At 36.0% G+C, this 26,018-nt stretch overlaps 1 protein-coding gene across 3 annotated transcripts; it reads left to right on the top strand.

Moving 5' to 3' along the window:
* Positions 1-1,110: 1,110 nt before the first annotated feature.
* LOC129889211 (uncharacterized) lies at positions 1,111-25,572 on the top strand. 3 transcript variants are annotated; one of them, XM_055964412.1, is made up of 13 exons: positions 1,116-1,519; positions 6,328-6,502; positions 8,345-8,428; positions 13,899-14,140; positions 14,312-14,555; positions 15,056-15,135; positions 16,460-16,544; positions 17,104-17,235; positions 17,319-17,432; positions 21,183-21,230; positions 23,975-24,059; positions 24,899-24,949; positions 25,024-25,572. In XM_055964412.1, the coding sequence occupies exons 1-13, from the start codon at positions 1,389-1,391 to the stop codon at positions 25,113-25,115; spliced, it is 1,563 nt and encodes a 520-aa protein (XP_055820387.1). In that variant the 5' UTR covers positions 1,116-1,388; the 3' UTR covers positions 25,116-25,572. The 3 variants fall into 3 exon arrangements, with proteins under 3 accessions (XP_055820389.1, XP_055820388.1, XP_055820387.1); XM_055964413.1 differs by lacking the exon at positions 21,183-21,230 and having other exon boundaries at positions 1,115-1,519; XM_055964414.1 differs by lacking the exons at positions 21,183-21,230; positions 23,975-24,059; positions 24,899-24,949; positions 25,024-25,572 and adding an exon at positions 20,476-21,168 and having other exon boundaries at positions 1,111-1,519.
* The last annotated feature ends 446 nt before the right edge of the window (positions 25,573-26,018 follow it).

Raw genomic sequence — 26,018 nt, 5'->3', positions numbered from 1 at the left:
CACAATCTTCACTCTTCAAGTTGAGTGGTGGCTCTTCTCCTCCAAAATTAAGATTTTTCTCTCTAAGGTAGATCAATGATAAGGTCTAAGATACAATGATAATAGAAAATAATAGTATATAGTTACATTTATTCCAAGAATATCCTTGAAATATTTCAAAGAGAGTCGTTTTAGAATGGAATATGCTTAGAATATTTCAAAGAAAGCCTTTTTGGCATCAAATATGCTTTGACTGTTGATTTCCGCCTCTTAAATTGGCCTAAACGCATATTCCCCATTGTGAAGAGCCAATCGAAACACATGTTCCAATTTTCAGGATGTCAATGCAGTGATTTTTTAGCTCCAAATCCATCAAAGTTGATTTTTTGAAAGAATGCTTGCACATAAGAAAGCTAGGGCCTAATATCTCTCGATTAGCATTAAAACATATCAATAATTCATGAATATGAGTTCAATAAGTTGGTAAAACATCAATTCATCAATAGGACCCATGCGTCTTCCTATTCATGTTCAGTGTGTCACACGGCCAGAAAAACCCATAGGGGACGCAGGAAGTCTGTATACACTGTTGGTCCCAAGGGGACTTGTGTCTTACTAATGTAACCTGCATAGCCCCAAAATGGCAGGACACAAACATGGAGAATATGAAAAAAAATAAGTTTGCCAACCTAAAAATTGAGAGAGTCTGAGATTCTCGCCAAGAATTAATACTCAAATGAGAGACTATGAGAGGTTTGAACACTACTAGCCTATTAGGCATCTACGTCAGGGGCTCCAGATTTTTGATTCTCACACTTATTTATGCATACTCTTCTCTTTAAGAAGAAAAACTCTCAACTTCTAAGTTCATAAGTCATTCTGGACACACTATATTTAGGCTACCAAGACATTATTCTCAGGATTATACACAAGACTTGATTATTTTCTTACTTTATATTCATTATGTCTTATTATTGTCGTTATTTGTTTTATTATTATTTCATTCACAAGATCATTTAACTCGCATGCTCTTAAATCACTTTCACAAATTCAATTATATCAGTTTTTGGATAAATAAATATATAGAATAAAAAAAGGAAAATCTAAAAAAGTATCGGATGTTTTCTCTTTTCACACAAACACACAAAAAAAAAAGCATTGGATTCAATATAGAAATTACACAAAGTTATACGGATCGTCCAAACAAGACGCAAGGAATTGCCAGCGAATACTTCTGGTCTCAGTGCTGATGAGGCAAACAGTACTCCCAAGCCCAACCTAACTGTAGTTTTCAGGTTTCACTCTATTTTTCAACTTATACATACATATACATATAGAGAGAGAAAGAAGTAGAGAGAAGAAGAAGAAGAAGGGGGTTGTTCTGGTTTTACACAAAAGAGAGGAAAACAATGGAAGGAGGACAGTGCGAAGAGGAAGTGCTTGGTTCAAGCTTGACAATGGAGAAAGTTGCTGCTGCTAAGCAATTTATTGAGAATCACTACAAGACCCAGATGAAGAGTATCCAAGAACGCAAAGAGAGGTAATTTCATTTTTTTAAAAAGGAAAAAAATAACATTTCTTGTTTATTTTTTATGTAGGGTCAAATTAGTTTGATGGCCTTGTTTATTTCTGTTTTTTTTTTAAAAAAAATTTCAACGATCTGTTGTTAGCATTAGCTTTTTATGTATTCATAGCTGGAAGTAGCTAAAAAGAGTTGCGGGATTTTTGGGATTCATGATTTTTTTTCTTGTTTGGAACAATTTGACTTACTTTAGTTATACTCAGTTGGATCAGCTGATTGAACTACGGGAATAGTTTTGTGATAAGGAGGGGCCCATTTTGGCATCATAGGGTTGGTGCATTAATCACAAGTATCCTTTTCTGATTTTGTTGCATTATCGGTATTGGAATGAAACTGGCCCAATTGCAACAGAATGGATATTGAAGATTCATAAAGCCGAGCCCACACTAGTTTCAGATGGAAACACAGCTGTTGTAGTACTATGTCTGAATGTATCGCTTGCCATCATGAATTCTTGAGTTAAGATGCTTACTCTATGATGGTCACCTTATCATGCTCTAGGATAAGTATTTGTTCTTTGACTTTTTTGGAAAGCAGTGAGATCTGTATGTTAAAGACCCTACTTTTAAGCCTGATCCCAGATTTTAAGGTTCAGCTTGACTAGTTCTTTTATATGCTTAGAGGAACACCTGGCAAAGTGGCAAAATCACAAAGGTCAGATTGGGAAATCAGTTAAAGAGATCAGGCTGAACAATTTTTTTGCCTTGTGACCCATGAGTATGGGTGGTGTGTGATATGATCCAATTGAAATATATTAAGTGATATGATCCAATTGAAATCTACTACTGTGTAAATCATATGGCGAGCCAGTCATCAAAATGCTTTCATCGAGTCCAGGCAGATTACAGACTACTGATGCAACTTTAGTAGCCAATGAGGTCCTGGACCGGAAGCAAAAAAAGTTGTGAATCTGGTCTTTTTTCAAAACTTGACATAGAAAAGGCCTTTGACCAACTTAATTGATCTTAAGTTCTCCCAATTCTAAAGAAAATGGGATTTAGTGAAAGGTAGATAAATCACTAATACTATAATAGTGAAGTACTCAGCTTTGATTAATTGGGGGTCCTGTTGGCTTTTCTCCCCGTAAAAAGGTGGTTTCAGGCAGCGAAACCCCCTTTTCCCCTTTCTTTTCATTCCGGAAATGGAGTATCTTGGCAAAATGCTAGAGAAAGCCAAGCATTTACAGCAGATTGAAAGCTTCAAAATGGTCAGCAATTTGGGAATTCAGTTTCAGTATCACACTTGTTGTATGCAGATGATACACTATTTTTTTGTGGTGCAGAAAGGTCCAAAGCATCCATCTCAAGCTTACATTGCTCATCTTTGAAGCTATGTCAGGGGTACATATCAACATGCTCAAAAGCATTATTTATCAGTCAATGAAGCCCCTAATTAGAGGAGTTCACAGAAATTATTTGTTGCAGTATAGGTACATTCACCATAACTTATTTGGGGTTTACTCTGGTCTAGATTTAAATCCTCTGAGACCTGGAATGGGGTGAGAGAAATATGAAAAAAGGTTGGCTTCCTAGAAAATTTTTATCTCTCTATTGGTGGAAAATATACACTCATTAGAAGCTTTTTAGACAGCATCCCTATTTATTTTATGCCTCATTTCCTTATTCCAATCAAGGTATAAAAGCAGCTTGCTAGAATTGAAAGATCCTTTCTGTGGGAAGGTAACGGTCTGGGTTATAATTTCAAAGTGATCCAAAGTTATTCAACCAAAACTACAAGACAGGTTGGGTATAAAATATCTAGCAGCCCACAACGAGTGTTTATTGATGAAAGGTTGTGGAGATACAACTTAGAGGAATCAGATATGTGGGAAGAAGAAGTCAAACTGTCAAACACAAATATGAAGAGCAAAATCATTGGTACACTAAGGTGTTGTTTGGTAGCTAGTAAAGAAGCTACTTATTCATGTATTAATTTCTGTATAAGTTATACAACGTTTGGTAGCTAGTTAGGATATAAGTTATTCATGTATAAAATTAATACGATGTTTGGTTTGCAATTTAGAAACCCGCATAACTAATACATATATAAGTTATTAGGGAATTGGTGTATTATCTTATGCAGGGTAAAAGATGACATAATTAATACTTGCATAATTTTAATCAACTACCAAACGACCCTTCTATGCTCACTAGAAGCCCTTATGGTACTGATATTTGGAAGTTCATTAGCAAAGTAGGTAATGGAACACACATTATTTTTTGAAAAGCGAAATGGCTAGGCAACACTGCTATAAAAGATGAGTATCCAAGCCTCTTTTAGATAGCAAGTGATCCAGACTCAACCATAATGCAAACAGAGAGGGCAACATATGGAACGCGATTTTAAGGAGAAATGTATACAATTGGGAGACAAAAAATCTACGGAACCTGCTGGCTAAACTGGAAATACACATAGTTAACTCTCAGGACGTAGACAGATTAAAATAGGGAAGCTCAAGCCTCAAGCAATGATTCATAATCAGTCAAGGGAAGGTATGCACATCAGTGCTCTAACAATGGCTACGATTGATCATAGTCTCGGAAATTAATATGGAGAACAAAGTTGCCGACAAAAGTAATATGTTTCAGCTGGACAAACTGAAATAAAGCATATTCCACACAAGGCAACCTTAGCAAAAGGAACATTCAGCTGGTAAATAGGTGCTATATGTGTCAATTCGTTCAAAAAGTGTTAACCACCTACTCCCCAGTGTACAATAGAGATCTTGGGTATGTTTTATTTTTGGACTCAGTTGGGTTATGTCACTCAACATCTAGGATTCCTATGAGAGCTGGAGTGTATGGAAGTTGATAGAGCTAAGGAGTAAATCTGGTTAATGGGGCCTCAAAAGTATTTTTTGGTGTATATGGATAGAAAGAGACCATATATATTTTGATGGAATCTCAATTCCAAATCACTCCTTGAAAGCGAAATGTTTACTTTTCTATTTGGCTGGTGCAACTTGACCTCTATAACTAATATTGATAATCTTTTGGATTTTTTTCAGCTCCTCAGTATTAGCTTAAGTGCTTAACTGTATTAGAGTTGACAATCTTTATTTTGCAACTTTCCGACATCTTCTTGATGCCATCTCTGAAATCTACCTTATAATAACAAAATCATATGGTGAGCCCATATTAGTGTAACCTGTCCAATTTCCAAGTTCCCCATTTTTTTAAAAAAGAATGGTGTAACCTGTCCAATCCTCCCAGACTCCACTTGTGGGATTTTACTGGGTATGTCGTTGTTGTTAACCTGTCCAATCCCCAAATTTAGATGGGGAACAAATTCATTGAAAGGTAAATTGGACTGCTTAGATATCCTATGTTTATTTCTTTTGTTTTTGCTTTCAAGATCTGTTGGTAGCATTGGCTTCTTATGTGTCCATAGCTGGAATTAGGTAAGTGTGTTATGGAGCTGTGTTGGTTTCATGATTCTTTCTTATTTGGAATAATTTGGCTAATTTTAGTTACACCGAAATTGGATCTGCTACTTGAACAAGGAATTATAATTGCAGTACATAGTTGGGCCATTTCAGTGGTGACATGACACAGAGCTGATGATGCATTACGAGTATACTATTTCAATTTGGCTACATTGTGAGTAGTGGAATGAAACTGGTCCAATTGAAGAGGAATGAATATTGAAGAGTCATATAGCTGATCAAACTTGGACCTCTGGGGTGGTGGTGGTGGTGTAATTGATGGTGTTGTATTATGTCTAAATGTATCACTTGAAATCCACTCTTAAGCTGCTTACTCTATGATGATCACATTATTGGTATCCAGGATGAGCATTTGACTTTGACGTCTTTGGAAAGCAGTGAAATTTTATATTGAAATCCCTACTTTTAAGCTGGTTGTTTATGGATGATCAGAGTTTTAAAGGTTCAGATTGACTAGGTCAGAGTGGAAAAATTGCAAATGCCAAATTGGCACTCAATTAGGGAGATCAGGCTGAGCAGTTTTATGCTTTCTTGTCCCATGGGTATGGAAGTTGTGTAGTAAAATCCAGAAATTTATTACAGTATAAATCATAAAATGAGGGCTTGTTAAGAGTAACTACAGTTTTATCTAAATGGAATGTACTTTAATGTAATTTCCGAAGGATACGATCAACATTTTGTTTTGAGGTATCGTACTTATATGGTAGTATACATAAGGAGCACGTATGAGATGCCTTTTATAAATGACTGGGTACTATTTGTAGAAAATCATGTTTCCTACAATGTTATTTGCTTTTGTTACATTCTTGTATGCAAGGATGTTGTTGTTACATCTTGTATGCAAGGATTTTTCTACATGACGTCATTTCATCAGGAAAAAATAAGTAGCAATTTAAACTTTTAAGCAAAACATCAAAGTTGATCTTTTCTAGAGTTCACTTGTGAATTTAGACATTTCTTTGACTATATTTCACTAAGACTAGCATCTTAGTGTGCCACTTATCCCCCCCCCCCCAACCACAAAAAAGGAAAGAGAAAGTAAAAGAAGCATGCTATGTGTACAGGCATAATATTTGTTAGTATATTATAATTTACTATCTCTCCCTCTCTCTCTCTCTCTCACACACACACGTGCACATACAATCAATAACTATCACTATATATGTTAATTTCCTGTAGGACCTATAATCTTGATAATCCTTCCTATTTTAGAATGTGTACATCACTATTTTAACCCGTAATAGCTTGAGAGTATAACTAAGTTACACTTCTCTAAATATCATCCTTGTCTCATATTTGTTCCAATATTGTTTAAAAATAGGCGTTGGATTCTAGAAAGAAAGTTAGCATCTTCAGATGTGCCTAAAGAAGAGCAAATGCATCTGATCAAAGATCTAGAGCAAAAGGAGACAGAGTTTATGAGACTGAAGAGGCACAAAATATGTGTGGATGATTTTGAACTTCTAACAATTATTGGCAGAGGAGCCTATGGTGAGGTCAGTATTATCCCTTTAAGGTCTGAGTTTTGTTTGTTCACGTTGCAAGTAGATGATTTCCTTGCATAATTTTCTGTTTCCGTTTCTACTGTATTTGCATTATATTCATACAAATGCTTGGATATAGAGAAACTGATAATAGAAAAAAGTAATCTATTCCTACCATCTATATGACACTTTATATTTTGGTAAATTCCAAAAGGCTGACATTTCTATTCATAAAATTGCAATTTCCACAAATTATCCCTTTCGGTACATCAGTTTAAGGAAAATTCAAATTCATTTGATGTTTTAATTTAATCTAGAATGGTTTCTTCTCTATAAACAAACTTTTCAGCCAGTACAATGTTATTTTTCCATCTCAATTGACACTACACAAAAGTCAATAATTATTTTAAATTCCATGCTCTGTCAAATCTCGTCCAATAAAATTTATGGAGGAGTAGAAAGTACATGCTATTTTGAGTGCTCACTAAACCAACTTTTAAGTTATTTTTTAACTTTCGGAAGTGTTTGGCAAATCAGAAAAGTTCTTAAAATAAGGTAAAATTTACAAAAAGAAGTCAAAAGTTAAAAGGTTGGTCCCCCCTACTTTTTTCTTTTCGACTTAAAAGTCATTTTTCTAAAGCCAATCCAAACGGGCTCTTAGACTCTTCTCCTGGTATGCAAGTATTTGAAATGACACTCAAATCTTGAGGATTAGTACTAGACGATCTGGACATTTTCTCTTTTTTTCAATCCCTCCAACCAACTGGCCCCTGAGGGTATGTCTTGTTGTCTCCTTATATTATGTTGGAGAACCCTCATTTCATGAGTTAACTTTTGGGATTTAGGCCCAAGGTCCATTTTATAAACGCCTACCACATTAATTGTCAAATCACAACATACGGACACAATCAGTCTAAAGTCTAACCTGAACAATGGTTGCAGGAATTTCCAAAATCGGTTATCTTTTCTAAAAGACAAGTTCTACCAAAATAGACTACATAAGAATGAAGCTTTCAGTGAATAAACTTGCACTTCCTGTGCCAGAAGAAACTATCTATTCTATTTTATAGACAGGACTATAATTGCTAGCTCTGCCTGAGACCATGACTACACAAGAACAAAGCTTTCAATGAATGAAGTTGCACCTCATGTCCCATAAAGAACTATTTTTTATTTTAGGGGCGAGTGGGGACTATAACGTCTTTGCACCTCTTGGGACCTTGAGTATCTTCTTCTCTGTCTGATTCGATATCTATGTCAGCATTAGTGCTCATTTTTTGCTTCCATGGTTGAAGTTGGAGTCGGTATTCAAATATCCTTGGGGAGAAAATCGAAATGACTAGCCTCAGAGGTTTTGTTTGGACAATGCCAAGGAAGATTACTGGGGTCTTGCTCAACTGGGAAGAAGCAGGTGTAGGATTGACACACAGAGATAGATGGAGGATGTTCCCTACTTGCATTTGGTGGACAATCTGGAAAGAGAGAAATTCCAGATGTTTTGAAGACCTTAGCAGTACAGTTCACAGGATTATGTTGAATTGCTTTAGACTTTTATGTTTTTGGTCTAACCAGAGATACATAGAAGATATTGCTTCAATGATAGACACCATAGTGTTTTGTTAATGGCTCCGGCGCAGTTTTCTTCTTCTTCACTTGTAAATATGGTTTCAGCACAATCGAAGTGCTGTTTTGATAAATATATACAAAATGTTACCTTCTCAAAAAATATTAAAAACAATCAAAATTACTATCTTCACCAATATCTTCTTCTTCCGTGTACATGGATTGTGCTGCTATTGAACTTATCTTTTTACAGATTCCTGATTCTAATATGTGGATGCGTGTGCTCTGCAGGTAAGATTATGCAGGGAGAAGAAATCTGGTAACATTTATGCCATGAAGAAGTTAAAGAAATCTGAAATGCTCATCAGAGGACAGGTGAGAAGAGCAATGCTGCCTTTATTATTTCTCTACTTAGTCATCATTATACGTGAAGTTTTAGCAATGTTGCTTCTGCTCTCTGGTTGAGTATGTAATTATGATGCTAAGACACCTCAGAATTGGAAATTGGCTGCCTGTACACATTGACATACCACTGGTGATGGTGATATACTGCCAAGCTGTTTAGCCTAATGCAGCACATATCCTGTTGCTCTTACTTATTTATCTTTTGTATGGCCATTAGTTGTATATTTCAGCTCTATTTTCTTTTCCTTGCTCGTTATTTATCTTTTTCCTTTCTCTTGGGAAGATGACCCTTGGAGGAATGAACATTTGCAGAGGGATCTTGTATTTAATTGTGCTGACCTTAACATTCAATGGTACAGCACTCCAATAAGATAAAATGGAACAAAATCTGAAAATTATTTTGATGCACTGACTTCTCATTACAGGTATCACTTAGAGCTTGTTTGGATTGGCTTATTTTAGGTGCTTTTAAGCCAAAATAACTTTAAAGCTCTTCTATAGTATTTGGGTAAGATAAAAAAGTGCTTTTAAGCACTTGTTTTTAAGCCAAAATACCCAAAATAAGCCAAAAGTCACAAGTTAGAACTCCTAAAACTTATGGCTTTTGGCTTATAAGCCATAAGCTATAAGCCCATCCAAACATGCTCTTGGTTTGCTGTCTGAGAATGCTGCTTTCCGAGGAAGATAGGTTTTATTTTTCTTCTTTGTTTAGCTGCTAGTATACAATAAATACTTTCAATTAATTAGTCATATAAATTAGATAACAATTATTATATGGTAAGTAAGACTTTTTCTTCAACTATGATTCTCTAGAACATTATTAAAAAAGTTTATTTGTCGAACTAGTCGTCTATAGAATTTTTTCTGAAGATTCCAAATGTGTAAATTTAATTTCCAATGGGTGGATGCCAGAATCTTTGGATTTGATAAGTTACGGACTATATATATAAATACACACACACACACACACTCAGGCACAACTATCCAGAAAAATCTCTTATGTCATATTTCCAATGTTCAAACAACTACTCAGGCAATGGTGGTCACCATAGAAGATTTAACCATATTGATAGTCTGGAGATTCAGTCTGAAATAAAAAGTGATCCAGAGGGGATAAAGAGGGAGATTGTATCCTTTTATCAGACATTGTATACTCCGACTTAAAATTGGAGGCATGATTTCAATATATTGGGCTGTCCAAGCTTCATAGAAGAGGAATAGAATGGATACAAGGAGAGTTTGATGAGCAGGAAGTATTGGAGAGTCAAAATGTATGATGCAGATAAAGCTCCTGATCTAGATGGGTATTTTGTGGGAACACAAATGCTGGGATATTGTGAATGGGATATCATGAAGTCATTATAGAGTTTTTACAGAGAGGATTTCTTTGAGAGGAGTTTTATTCTGTCCTATGTGGCCTTGATCCCAAAAAAGAATGATGCTAAGGAATTGAGGGATTTCAGATCAATCAGTTTGATTTGCAACTTATACAAGATCATTTCTAAGTTATTGACTCAGAGGCTTAAGAGAGTGGTGAATTAACTTGTGGATGGACATCAAATAGCTTTTATGAAGATTCGTCAGATTATGGATGTTGCTTTGATTGCCAATGATTGTGTGGATCAGGATTAGAGGACAAGTCTTGATATTGGAAAGGCATATGACCATGCTAATTGGGACTTTCTAATTAGGGTTCTTAAGGAATATAGACTTGGGGAGAAAGTTGACAATTGGATATTAGAATTTCATTAACAGGGGAAAATATGCTCTCCTCCAATTTACATGTAGTCCTGAAACAGCTTAAGAACCCTAATCGGGACTTTCTAGTTAGGGTTCTTAAGGGATATAGACTTGGGGAGAAAGTTGACAATTGGATATTAGAAACTTCATTAACTGGGGAAAACATGCTCTCCTCCAATTTACATGTAGTCCTGACACAGCTTTAGAAGTGGCCAAATCAGCTTCATGTGCCTTAGTTATAGAATACCAAAGAGTCATCTACATAAATGAAATGACAGCCTTCTATGTTTGTCACTTTAAACCCTTCAATCCAACCTTTCCACCATTCCACTTGCCACCTTCAATATGATATTAAGCCCTTTATAGAGATAATAATGAACAAGAAAGGTGATCGTGAATCACCTTCTCTTAAACTTTTTCAAAAGGGAAAGAACCTTCTAGGGAGCTATTAACAAGAATGAAAAAAATCTAATAGATATTAAAGATCTTAGCAGTTAATTCAGCTTGTGAGGTGGTTCATTTCCCACCATCTACTACTTCGGACCATCTCTTGGCTCAAAAAACGAATATCAGGAAATTGGGGAAGAGGTGTTAAAAGGGTATCATTGGCAGAATGGAAGATTCATCTGTCTCATTGTTTTTTTTTTTGCTGGGGTTGGGGTTAGGGTGGTGGTGGGGTGTTTGAATAGTGCTCTTGATGCACTTCCTATCTATATTATGTTGTTATTTCCTCTACTATGATGGGAGAATAATTGACTGCCCGAGGAGGAACTTCATCTGGCAAGGTAACAGAGACTAGAGAATTGTTCATTTGGCAAACTGGAAAACCCTAATTCTGGTATTTTCAACATTGTGAACCTGCCTGAAGCAAAACTAGGTTTATGGAGCTGGAATCTCATCTTTTAAAAGAAGCTTAAATTACTGGGAAATTGACGAAATTGCTGAATTTTTCAAGACTTTGAAGCTTTTTCAAGATTTAGTAACACTAAAGATAAGATGCAGTGGAACAGAGGTAAGGATGCTTACTTCAGTCAAATCTGCATATCAAATTCCCTCACAAATACAAGACAACGTGGAGCCTTTTGGCCATAAAAGTATATATGGAAAATGAAGATCCCATTCAAGGTGGCTTGTTTCTACTGGTTAGTGGCTAAAGAGGCTTGTTTGACTCAAGGATATCTGAAAAAAGAGATTTTCAATCATGTTTCAGATGTTCTCACTATTAGAAAGCAATAGCCATCTATTTCTGTATTGTCCTGTCACAGACCAGCTCTGACAGCTTTTCCTCAATATAGTTGGACTCAGGTGGAGCCTGCCAGAGTCTACTTGTGACCTACTTATATGCTGGAACTATAATGTTGGCTGTGTATATCAGAAGTTTGATTCTCTACCAAGATCGTAGAGGCTCTGATACCATGTGAGAAGTATTGGAGAAGAATATTGTTGAATTGTGTATCTATATTATTACACAAGATCCTAGTTATAGACACTACAATATATTCTTTTACCAAGTAGGATACTATTTACTATTTTTATTCCTATTCTAAGTAGGATTTAATATACCTATTCCTATTCTAACATATAGTACATGATACCATTGTGGCCTTTTCAATTGTAAATATGGCTGCAGGACTGCTTTTGTGCTGATTTTAATATACTGTTACCATGCTCAAAAAATTTCATTGGGTGGCGAATTTGATATCCAAAATCACCCTTAGGTTTACACAGTTCAACCAATGTATCTGACTCCTATCATTCACTTTTCAGACATATTAAGAGCTTTTACACCTGGGGGTATCCTGCAGGAACCTGCTAATTCAGATACTGTCCCGTTTCATCCTTAAAGATATTATACTCAGCGGCACCACTTATATTTTCTTTGAGGGGTTTTATATTATGCAAAGAGTTAAGCATGTGCTCAAAAAATTTCATTGGGTGGCGAATTTGATATCCAAAATCACCCTTAGGTTTACACAGTTCAACCTATGTATCTGAATCTTATCATTCACTTTTCAGACATATTAAGAGCTTTTACACCTGGGGGTATCCTGCAGGAACCTGCTAATTCAGATACTGTCCCGTTTCATCCTTAAAGATATTATACTCAGCGGCACCACTTATATTTTCTTTGAGGGGTTTTATATTATGCAAAGAGTTAAGCATGTGCTAAGAAGACCAAATTTATGAGCAGACTTTAGTACTAATACTTTTTGTTCGGACAAACTCCCATCTAACCTACAATCTCTAGGAATTAATGTATGTGGATTTAACTAAGAATAGATTAAAAAAAGAGAGCAAGGATCAATATAGGCAGTACTAACTAGTTGAGATTAAGACTTAGTTGTTGTTGTTACACTTACAATAGGTCTAGAAAGGGATAAGTATGAGATTCAGAAATTCCAGTTTTAGGAAAATCTGTATTTTGACTAAAAAGACAAATTGCTTATTAATATTGGAGTGATATGAATGAGAATAGAGCAAATTATATTACTGATTATCGCCCGACCTCAACTAGTTTGGGACTGATACATAGTTATTGAAACTCCCGTGCAGTGTTCTCTTGAACCCTTTAACATCCAATACTTGTAAAAGCAAGTAAAGAGGATTCTTAATACATCCTGGAGTGTCAGGTTTTAGTACTGTTGTCTGATTCAAGTTTCATCTCCGGACATGCAATCCAAAATGCATAAGCTAACTAGTTTCTATCCTGCATCGTGTGTGATCTCTTGGAACCATACTTTTAAGTATTTCTGCAATGATCTTTTGCTAGGCAGAAATGGCTGTCATTATATAGTAGTCAGTACATTTCATAGTTACATTATCCCGTCAACTTTGACCAAGATTTTGAATTCAGGATAGAAGTTAGGAATACTTCAGAATTAGAATTTCCCTCATTGGGTTCTGTCATTTAAAGCTAAAGATTTTTCGGCCATTCACAATTGTTTCCTTATACCCTCTCTCTTCTTTATATGAGAAACAAGGTTCGTCTATTTAGGCGTTTTATTTATTCACTTTCTCTATAGAATCTGTGATGCTAGATGAACACCTCATTTGCGTAAATTTTGGTGGTTTGGATTACTTTGGCAACCTGTGCTTTTGGGCTGGATAGGTTGTTGCAATAATTGAGGTGCTTGCTAGCTGGCCCAGACAACTGATATCGAAATAAATAAGTTTAGCACTAGAATAGTTACAGATCTCTTGTTCAACATTCTTTCCTTTTTTATCTTAGCGTATTACAGGATTCTCCAGAGAATTTCATGACATGCTTTCTAGGGCTATATTTTATTTGTATGTTTAAAGCGGTCACTGTGGTCCTTCTCTTCATTTTACTGGACAGCTTTTCTTTTGAAACTTAATCTAGTTAACCTTCTTCTGCAGCCCCTTCTCATGTAGCTTTGGCATTGATTCCTTAAATAAAGAAAACCTTATTTCCTTCAAGAAACAGAAATGATCCAAGTAACATACCAAGGTCGATTATTCCCTGCATGAAATGAAATGATTGAGCGTCATATTGAAGTATTTTAACAGTCCGCTGTATGAATGATTGAAACTGGTGGTTGGTGTACTGGGGAGCTGCTCATGCATTCTATATTTAATAGGAAGTTGGGAGGGTGGGGTCTGTATCCTGTTTGCATGTGACATCCGCTTCTACATAATGTGTTCTAAAGTGTATTCCCTGTTGAAAAATTGATTTTTGCAGGTGGAGCATGTGAGAGCTGAAAGAAATTTATTGGCAGAAGTGGCCAGCCATTGTATTGTAAAATTATACTACTCATTCCAAGATGCTGAATATCTTTACCTTGTTATGGAGTATCTTCCTGGCGGTGACATGATGACTCTGCTGATGAGAGAAGACACATTGTCTGAAAGTGTAGCTAAATTTTATATAGCTCAGAGTGTCCTAGCTATAGAGTCCATTCACAAGCATAATTACATTCACAGGTATGTCTGCATGAGCTTCTGATTTGTGAAAGTTATTATTATGCAATGATTAAGACTTAAGAAAATTTATGTGCATAATATTGAATGCAAATATGTAATAGCTTTCTTGAGGCATAGTTCTTTGATGTTGCGACTGTTTCGGTGTTTATAATTTCGATTATTTTTTTCCAGAGATATCAAACCTGACAACCTTCTTTTGGACAAAAATGGTCACTTGAAGCTCTCTGATTTTGGTCTCTGTAAGCCTCTTGATTGTAAAACGTTATCCACATTAAAAGAAAATGAAGCTATGGATGATGAGAATATAAAGGATCCTATGGATATAGATAGCAGCTTCCCAGATACCAATGATGGAAATAAGTGGAAAAGTCCCCGCGAAAAACTTCATCATTGGCAGATAAACAGAAGGAAGTTGGTATGTTATATTACTGATATATGTTGTTTCTTCTCTGTATTGTGTGAGGATTTACATAGTGTCATGGAAACAAAATTCAGGTGTCGCAACAGGAAACCCAACAAGCCACTACCCGCTAGGTGAACCAATAATACATCCCGAACCATAGTATAAGAAACATCTTTATAGGAACCCGCAACATAAATGAAAAGGATATCTGAAAACAGCAGAAGTCTAAATAAGATACAATATCTTGTTGTGTTATAATTGAACAAATTTATCTTGTTCCAAACACTTGCTCTTATGTAAAACCAGATCATTGTAGGAATGAGAAGTTGTATTGGCTTGCATTTCAGTCAATGGAAGAATGCTTTTTTGCAATATGTGAATATGACAATAACTCTGTGATATAATCTTAATATTCACTTTTGTAGACACTAAATTTAGATCTGTGTTATTTAGCAAGTATTGAATTCTGTATGTATTTAAAACTAATCTTTGTCTTCTTCATCATGTAAAAGGCATTTTCTACAGTCGGTACACCAGACTATATTGCTCCTGAGGTACTATTGAAGAAAGGATATGGAATGGAATGTGATTGGTTAGTGTTTATTCCGAAATTAGAATTAGCTTTTTTGCAAACAATAACCAGGAGATCTTGGATTCTCTGCTCATTCATGTCACTGCTGTGCATGAATCTATGTGACAAATATCTAAATGTCAATAGCGAGACCTTGTTCAAGTTGGTATATATCATTGAACTAATTAATGGATTTCCTTCCCAATATTTACCTTGGATACTTCTCTTTTGGTTAGTTTTGATTTCTAACATATGTGGTGGCCCCTTTTACTAATAATGATAATTTAAAAACAATATTCTCTATGTTTAATTGTATAAGATACTCTTTTCTGTTCAGTCTGCTCTGAAAAGATCAACATATTTCTATATTTGGAAATTCTTTAGTTTGAACATTCTGATTTTATCCTAATTGACATGGAATGTTATTACCATTAGATACTAAGGGTACTTTTGGTGTGTCATATTCAGCCTGTGTTAAAAATCTCTTTTCTTAAACTCCTTGGCTATAATAAAATGAAGTAGAGGCAGGAAAAATTTGTGTCACCTCTATCTCCATCTTAACTAAATTCAATCTAGCAATACCAATTAGTGGCAAACAAAAAACAAAAAAAGAACCTACTAGACAAGGAATGGAATGGTTAAATAAACACTGATAACAGAAAAGAAAGTAAAGTAGATACCTATGGATATTGAGAAAGCAGTGTAAGGTTATCTGGGTTTTTTAGTTGGGCTGCCTTCTTCTTTCTTGGGAAGGCAAAGGAGAAGTAGGGAGGAGTGAGGACATCAGTGTTAGCGTGGGAGGATGCTGCATGAGGTAATGGGAATAGGAGTGGGATGGGGGACAAAAGAAAGATTTTGGAGCAGGTGGAAGAGGGCTTGAGAGAGTTCACCCTGGGGGGAGAAAACAGATTAATTTGAAGGTAAAGGGTGTAAGAGTTTATTGATTATGGGCCATGGAAAGGTTAGGGAAGAAACGAGTAGGATATACCAGTGAAGGGTTCCTGCTGCCTCCTTTTATGACCAAGTATAAAACTGTAAATTAAGTGCTTAACCTCCCCCCCTTCAAGCCTTCACCATCTGGGGATGATATATCTGATGCTACAAGATCCAGTGCCTCATCTGCACATCAACCTCTAGTGGAATGAGACACATTTGTAGTTTGGGATTACTTCACTGATAGCTTGACCATTTCTGCAGTCCTATGTTTTCACTTAAGTTTGATGAGGATTGCAGGAAAATGCTTTTGTTTTCTAACCCGTTGTAAAATATCTAGTTATTTTCTAAAGGAAAATGAACCATGTTGTGCTTTATGTATTTCTCATCTCTTATCTACTACTACATGCAGGTGGTCCCTTGGGGCAATTATGTATGAAATGCTCATTGGTTACCCTCCATTCTACGCCGATGATCCAATAACTACTTGCAGAAAGGTAGCATCCTTACTTTCTGTTTACTTCAAGTATGCTTTCCATTTTTGTAGGATAAGGATATCAACTGCTGCTGAGATAACAGAAAGTGCCCTGCTTCTTTCACTGTAAAAATGAAGAGAATGGTAGAAAAGTTTGATGCTAAGAACTTGTTGTAAAATGTCCACATACAAAGAGGTAGAATGCTTTGTATGTAATATCGTCCGAGTATGAACGACCTTTCTTTGCTGATGCCTGAGAACTGATTGCTTGGACAGCTGATGTCTGAGACCTTTTCACGTGATGCTTAACCACTTAGATTAGTCTGTGTCGTTTGGTCAATTGGTTCCAAGTCTTCACCTTTTGCACTACAAGTCTCAGCAGGTGTATTGCATTCATGGTGATATGCTTGCCAGTGCTACAATCAATGTTCACTATGAGAATGTGGTGCATTAGTGACACCCATCTCAGTATAGACCAACTACAATGTACTGGTTGGCTTCTTGTGAAGCAAACCTTCTTTTCAGGTTCTCCTGCTACTTCCAAATCTATCAGATTCTAACTCCATGTGTGTGATTGCCAGATAGTTCACTGGAGAAATCACCTAAGATTTCCTGAAGATACCAAACTCTCACATGAGGCAAAGGATCTTATTTGCAGGTTACTATGTGATGTTGAGCATAGACTGGGGACTGGAGGTTCAAACCAAATAAAGGTACTATTTGAATCATTCATCCAATCAGTTTCACTAGAACCTTCATGTTTCTTGTGTTAAATTTATTTGAAGTGGTTTATCAGGCTCATCCTTGGTTCAAGGATATTGTATGGGATAAGCTGTATGAAATGGAAGCAGCCTTCAAACCAGAAGTTAATGGAGAGCTGGACACCCAGAATTTTATGAAGTATGATGAGGTATTTCATGAAACTGAATGAGTCTTTTTTTGTTTATTGGAGAAAGTCAATGACTTTCATAACCAGTGACAAACTTTCATAACCAGTAACAATACACCCTTTTGATCCTTTTAAATATCTAATGCACAGTTAATGTCTATTTGTAACACCTATGATATTTTCCTTATTTTATTTATACATTACTGTCCCACCATCTGCATTTACTTACAAAATGGAAGGCGACACGTGTCTTCTTTTCACTATCTGCTTAGAATATTGGTGAACTGTGAGAAATGCCTCATCTGAAAGGTGAAGTAGTAGAGAGGGTAGATTTCTATTATTTGTTTTTAGATCTTCAGCACACCCTCTCACATGTGAGTTTGATTCTTTTTCTTGGGTCAAGTACGTTAAAATATTTTGTTGGTGGGTTATGGTGAAACTCGAATAAGGATCTCTGCTTCCACTGAAACCATGTGAAGCGTATGGACCTACTCATCTAACAGTTTTATACTGTTTGTATGTTGCCCTTTAGAAGATACAAGTCACATGGTAGGCATTTGCACATGGCAGCCTCTTGAAGCACTATTCTTTCTCAAACAAATAAAACAAATCCCGTGATGGTTATTCTTGCATTCAACAGCATGTATTCCTCAATTGTGTATTCATTTTGGGTTGAATATAGAGGTCTTGGAAGTTGTCGACGAGTTGCTGAAGTTCGAACTCGATAGCTATGAGCATGGAGTAAACTTAGGTTTAAACCCGTCCAAGAGACGGGGGAAAAGATAAATGTGTGTATTCATTAGGTTTAGAAAAGAAAATGTGTAGATATATTAATATATGTGTATATGTATTAGATATGTCTGCATGTGCATGCACATATTATGCAGAAATAAAGGAGTTAGGAAAGCAATAAGAGAGATTGATGCTAAAGAATTAGTCTTGGTTCCAGATAAAAGATTTCCAGAATTCTCCAAGAATAATTATATACAAAAATGTGTCAGAAACAAAGGTTATTTGCTACCAAGAATAATTCCCGGAATCAATCTGCCTCCTACATTCTTGTAATTTCTTCATTTTACCAAGAAACAGGCACATTCACATTCTACGTATTATCTGCCTCTTTGTTCTTTTAACATCCTTATAGGCCAGTTTTTCAATCAAAATTCATCTGATTGCCACGTTCTATAGTTTGAATGTCACAACTCATCAACTACCTTGAATATTGTCCATTCACCCCCCAGTGTAAATGAAGAGCACAGTTCAGGAGCTCACTGCATTATGTATAAGATAACCATCATGAGCCTTTTACTATTTTTAGTGAAATAATGCTCTTCAAGAAATTGATTGTTAGAATAGAAATAGGTATATACAATCCTACTTAGAGTAGGAATAGAAATAGGAATATTGATAGGAATAGAAATAGTAAATAGTATCCTATTTGGTAAAGGATTGTATTGTAGTGTCTATAAATATGGTCTTTGTGTAATAATGTAGAGACACAATTCAATAGTATTTTTGTCCTATATTTCTCATATGGTATCAGAGCTTCTACGATCTTGGTAGAGAATTAAAGAGCTTCCGCTGCTGGCGGGCGGCTATTATCCATATATGTCGCCTGTTTGGGAAATGATTAGGTTAGCAAAAGTCAGGGTCACCGTGTATCTTTCCGGTAACTATTTTCTCATATCTAATTTGCGTAGCACCGTGCATCTTTTCGGTGAATACTTTTTTATATTTAATTTGCGTAGTACCATGCATTTTTCTAGACTACTTTTTCATATTTGATTTGTGTAGCACCGTGCATCATTCTGGTGATTATTTTTTCATATCTTATTTGTGTAGCACTGTGCCATCTTTTCGGTGACTACTTTCTCATATCCGATTTGTGTAGCACAATGCCATCTATTCGGTGACTACATTTTCATATCCGATTTGCGTAGCATCGTGCCATCTTTTCGGTGACTACTTTCTTATTTGTGTAGGGTCGTGCCATCATTTCGACCCTACCTATATAATTTCTATTTTTTAGTAGGGTCGCGCCATCATTTCGACCCTACCCACATCATTCTCTTTCTCAATAGGGTCATGCCATCATTCCGACCCTATCCATATAATTTTATTTCTCAGATTGTGACTACTTTCAGGCATCAAATCTAATAATCCGGTGAATGAGCATGTTTCGGCCAGTTTTATGATTACTTTTGCCAAAAAATAAAACAGAAGGTATACTCGTATATTTGGGCTAGATTACAATGATATTTTCTCTTTTGTGGCTAAAATAGCATATGTCCGCCTTTTTCTATCTATAGTTGTCGTTCTACACTGGCTTTGTAATCAGTTGGACATTAAGAATGTTTTTCTCCACTGTGATCTCTAGAAAGAAGTCTATATGAAGCAACCACCTAATTGTGTTGCTTAGGGGGAGTCTGGTAGCCTTTTATATCGATTGTGTAAGTCATTTTATGGTCTGAAATAGTCTTCTCAAACTTGGTTTGGGAAGTTCAATACTGTCAATTCAAGAATTTATCACTCGGTGTTTTATTGACATTATGCCCCAAAATCCAGCATCTCATGAGAAGATCAAGCACATTGAGATTAACTGGCATTATGCATCAAATACAGTATTTCATGAGAAGACTAAGCTGATTGAGACTGACTGTCAATTTTGTGAAGTCGAGTGATCAAGTTGCAGATATCTCACCAAGCCCCTCATCGGTCTTCTATTAATTACATTTGTAACAAGTTAGGGACATATGACGTGTATGCACTAGCTTGAGGGGGTGTTAGAATAGAAATAGGTGTATACAATCCTGCTTAGAGTAGGAATAGAAATAAGAATATTGATAGGAATAGAAATAGTAAATAGTATCCTACTTGGTAAAGGATTGTATTGTAGTGCCTATAAATATGGTCTCTGTGTAATAATATAGAGACACAATTCAATAATATTTTTCTCCTATATTTCTCACACTGACATTGCAAAAGCTTGCAATAATATGTACTGTTTGACATGTATGCTTAGATAAGCAACCTATAAAAAGGAAATGAAATGCTGTTTTTCCAGGCTTGCTTCATTTTTTCTTGGGCCAAGCCTGTACAAAATTTTGTTGATGGGCAACATTCAGACTCAATCCAGGATCTCTGTTTGCTTTTGTACACTGTTGAAGTGTGTGAATCGCCTCATTTTTCAAGTTGAATCTTTAGATGCTGCAATCTGTGATATGTCCCCTAATGACCATTTTCAAAAGAGTTCTCTCTTCCTTTCTCTTTTCACAAATAAGTTAAGACAAGAAACTGGTAAGAGTTTCTTACAATTCAATTTGAATCCTGCCTCGTAATCTCACTTTCTAAAAGCGGTCGCTTTCTATTACTCCATGAGTAGGGTATTTTCTCAACTAGCCAACTTTAAGTTGAGATCTAAATTTTATCTTTACTGTTACACTTGTATTTGGTAAGTCAAGCTTTTTCCTTAATCTCTGTTTTTCCTTAATTTCATCTTCTAGTCAAACTTAGTCACACACAATATTGTGCATGGTCTTTAGTTCTGGCTTCTTTTAAAGACAATTCATGCTGAGGATTTTGCTTTGTGATTTCAAACGAGCAGTCCTCATTTTTTCATTTAATTATTCGCAAGAATATGCTTGATTCACATGTTAGCCTTCTGAAACTAGATTTGGTGGATCTATTGTCTGTCACCTATGTCATCTAGTTCAAATGTAGTCTGTTTCTCCTTGTAAGTAACTGTGTTCATTCCTTCTGGACTTTTCATAGATGGATACTCCAACTTCAGCAAGATCTGGTTCAGGACCTTCTCGGAAGGTTTGTAACCACTGGTTCTTTTCTGTCTGTATTTCAGTACTTTTTGCATATGACAGTATTTTATGGCCTATGAACTGATAAAGTGTGTGCATCCTTATTACTGCCACTTGCCTGAAATTCTGCAGCAATAAGCAAAAGACGGAAGTTTAATCGGGTTTACTTAGAACATACTGTGGAGTTGTGTTTTGGTTCCATTCAAACAAAAAAACTACTTAAATCTGTTTTCATCCACTCTAGTCCAAAATATAAATGCAAGCTATGTTGGATATTGCAAATCAATACCTCTCTAAATATGCATGCTTTTTTTCTTTTTTGAGAAGGTAACATATTTGTATATATAGATATAAAGTTGGACCTCCCACTTCAAAGCTGTGTGAGTCCCCCATAATTACAAAAAATGTCATGCAAAAAATCACTGCCATCCTATATCTTCTTTACAAGGAATATAGAACATCGAAAATTGAACCATGGTCTTCTAAGCTTATCCTTTTACACCAAAAATAAAAAAAAAAGACCTAGACACTTCGTTTTCAACTTCTGGGTGTTGCTAGTCTTCTCTGCAAAACATCTTTGATTTCTTTCCCAGATTGTCCACCAAATGCAAGCTGGAACAATCCTCCATCTCTCTTTTTTGCCAGTTGTGTGGCCTTCACTGTTCCAGCAATTGAGAAATTATGAGATACTTCTTGGTATTACCCATTGTATACCCCTTAAGTTTAAAAATATCCTCCATAGCTGTGAAGTTCCCTTACAATGTAGAAAAAGATGAAAAATTATCTCTGCCTCCCCTCCACATATGTAACATCTAGAGTACAGGGGATATTCTCCCCTGGCAAAGATTGTCCTGTGTAAGAACTGCTCCTCTGGCCAGTAATCAAGTAAAACATGCAACTTCGTATGGAATTTTAACCTTCCATATCATTTTCCATGGCCAACTCTCCAAAACATAATTAGATGTGTTGAATTTCTTATAAGCTGAACCAACAGAGAAGTTCCCATTTTTGTGTCCTTGCCATATCAACTGATACTCATAATCTGCAGTTCCAGTGAACTGCTCCAGCATTTTATATAATTCAACCATTCTGTCCATCTCCCAATCAAAAAGGAATCTTCTGAAGGTAAGGTTCCATCCTTGAGGACTCCATACCTCTCCCAACTGTAGCTTCTTCTTGTTGATTGATCCCGTGAATATCAGGAAGAGATTTACCACCACTTCCCAACCAATTGTCATTCCAAAAATAAATCTTTATACCATTACCAATTCTAAGAGCGGTTTTGGTACTGAATTCTGGCCAAAGATAACTTATGAACCTGCACAGACTGACTCCATAAGGAAGGCTCACTTACCATGTTGATGGTCCAATGTTCTTCCATCCCGTATTTCTCTCTAATCACCTCCTTCCACAGTGAATGTTCAATTGAAGCAAACCTCCATAGCCATTTCATCATCAAGCTTTGGTTCTGTACCTTTATGTTTTTTTCCCCAAACCCCCCATCCTTCTTGCTGATTACCAGTGAATCCCATTTCACAAGGTGAAGTTTTTTCTTTTCACAATTTCCTTCCCATAAAAAATTTCTTCTTAAAAGAATCAATTCCCTCGGCAACAGCCAACATTCACTGGAATAGGGAATAGAGACATCATGTATGTTGGCATTGCATCCAGAACTGAGTTGATTAGAATAAGCCTGCACCCCAATGAAGGGTACTGGAACTTCCAATTAGCTAGTTTCTTCTCACATTTTTGTATGACTCCATTCCATATCCTATTGATTTGCTCCTTGTTCCCAAAGGCATCCCCAAGCATACAGTTGGCAGTTCCCCAACTTTTCTGCCCAAAATATTAGCCAAACTTAGGATATCATTTACATCATTAACTGGATAAACATAGCTCTTATTCCAGCTTATGTAAGCCTGAGATATTTTCATACAGAATGAAAATCACCCTCATCATCATCAACTGTTCTCTGTCAACTTCACAAAATACAAGAGAATCATCAGCATACTGAATTGTGAAATTACCATACTACAGTCAGCTCGTGTTAACTTTGAACCCCCTGATCCAATTATTTTTCCTGTGCTCTTTTCACCATACCATCCTGTCCTTCCATGGCTATGAGGAAACGGAAAGGAGAGAGAGGATCTCCTTACCTTAATCCTCTCTGGGAAAAGAAAAAACCAGCAAGCGTACCATTTATCAGTACTGAAAATTTGACAGTGCTTATGCAAAACTTTATTTGCCCAATCCATCATTCGCTAAATCCCATTTTCCTCATCACATCCATTAAGTATTTCTTATATTTATATATACTGCAGAGGCTTGTAGATTTTTGATATATTTTCTATATCTTTTTCGGTTTTAGTAACAGATATATAGCCTTAGATCCAATTGACACCACATTATTGTATACGTACTTCTGGATAAAACCTACCTGACTGGACATGTGTATGACATGGTTATAAAAGTGTTTATGCGGAAGTTTTAGAAACGTGGGTTTGAGCACAACTGTGCAAGATTCTGAAAAGGATCATAAAGTTTTTTGTAGTGTTTGTGCTGCAGCCTGCATGATTTGTGGTACATCTATAAATTTCTCGCAATAGTCCCATCCTGATATTCTTCTACCTAACCTATGAGAATATTATCCACATTTCAAGTATAATATTTGATGCAAAATAAGATCCTACTATGTGTTTGCAGCCTCAGAATTCTAAGTTAGTTATCTAACTTCAGGTTTCATGTTTATAGATGTCTTTAACTCCCAAAGATTTAAGTTTTGTGGGCTATACGTACAAAAACTTTGATGCTGTCAAGGCTCTACGCAATTCTTCTGGTGAGTCATTTGTGCCCCTTTTAAGGCCTTCTACAACTGTGTAATTATACTTTAGTTAGATATTTGTGTGCGCTTATCTTTCCTTAAAGTGGACCTCTAACACCTATCTAGAAATCTCCCTGGAACTACTGTAACTGCACGTTCCAAAGAAGCACTGTAGGTTTCCCCTAACTTTGGAGGGATTCTCTGCAAGTTCTTGTCTCAAAATGAAACAAGTTCAGAGTTCACAAGATTGATATTAGTAATACTTATTATTGTTATTGTTACTATTCATGATGATAGTGTTGTAAAGCTATCCGTTTGTTTATCGGGCTTCTAGGCTGAGTTTGGACTTTTCGGTACGACTACTTTGCTTCCTTTCCCAAGCTCTCTGATATTTTAAGCATGCATTTTCTCAGTTGCACATGGTTTTATATATTTTGCAGGAAGTGGAGAGAATAGTTGTGAATCTTAAATTTCTGTGTAATAATTCTTGGTCTGGCGCTAAACAATTATAAACTAGTGATGCTAACCTGCAAGAAGTTTATGGAAATTATAATATAAAGAACCAGAATGAATGTTTAAACTATTTCAGAAGGAAAACCAGGCATTAGACTATGTACCTTCTTGTTTAACATCAAATGGAACTTTATCCAAAAATAAGAAACAAATAGAACTTCGAAAGACAGCACGGAAAACTTCTGCTATTTTGAACCTCATCTCTGTTACCTTGAACTAATAAGTAGTAGCTGTCAGCCTGTCACGTTTCTATTTGCTTTATGTAATGGAAAATGTTTGTTCTATCTTTGTCAACTTGTAAGTGCGGAGAGTCATTTCATTCTTATTTCATTTTTTCCCAGATCCTACGAGGGACACATCACCTAGGCGGCCGTCAATTGATTCCATATTCAGTAAGTGTTATGACCTTGTATATGGTTTGAATATCGAACTTCTTATTCTACTAGTCTAAGTAATACGTCTGCAGGCAATTCTAAGGACTATCCTTCAACAAAGGGAACAGGTGGAGAAATAGATACAGAGATGATAACGTCAACCGGTTATGCAATATCTCCATGATATCGCCAGCTTTATATTGATAAAAGAACTAGCAAAGGTGGTGGTAGCATACACCTGTTGTATTTGATCAGGTTGTTCACCCCTTCATCAGCATTCAAAGTGGGTTTCCTCTACATTTGGCGGCACCATGATATAAGTGTACAGTAATGCTTGAGAAACTTGGTTGATTTGTAGGCATGGAAACTGTTGTAGGAAATGTAATGTTTGTGCAATAGAAACTTAGGCTGCTTGATTTCATCCATTGCCCAGGTTGGCAATCAAATGCTTTCTCTTGTGGCAATTTCTGGTCAGATGAAATTTAATTAATGGGAAATATGACTTCTGGGACCAATTATACTGTGGTTCCTTTTTCAAATATATGGGCAACAGTTTGTTCATCTGCCTGTCGGCTTTGTACTATTGTATTTTCCAGTTTTTTCATGTATTGCAGAGCAGAAATGCAACACCCATTGTATCTTCTCTTTTGGTTATGTTAGAAGCTTTTCAGTAACTGTGGACCATGATATGTTAAAACATTTTTTGACTATAAATAAATGATAATATTTGACAACTTTGGACAAAAGCCTTTGAGACGTGGCTAGGAAAGAGCATCGCCCAAGTCCAAAACCTTCTTATTGCATGAAAACTTAAACATTCTGACATCATTCTTTTCGTTTGTCCATATATTACGTTCCAAAGAGATGATTTTTCTTTTTCAAATAAAAATGTGTATCAAATTGACACATTATTTCAACAACTTCAAATATTAACTTTTGTGTTGGAAGTGGATGTTCCTTTTCCTAGTGGGGCCACTTAAAAGCGGGCAAGTTGTTCACTTAGACTTCTTGTTCTTATCATGTTACAATTCCTCTCTCTATATATATGCTACTCTTGGCATAAAAATTATACATACGAACACAGATT

The sequence above is a fragment of the Solanum dulcamara genome, chromosome 5 (assembly GCF_947179165.1).
Source record: "Solanum dulcamara chromosome 5, daSolDulc1.2, whole genome shotgun sequence".
In the NCBI taxonomy this organism is placed as follows: Eukaryota; Viridiplantae; Streptophyta; class Magnoliopsida; order Solanales; family Solanaceae; genus Solanum; species Solanum dulcamara.
This window is presented reverse-complemented; position numbering and strand designations above follow the sequence as displayed.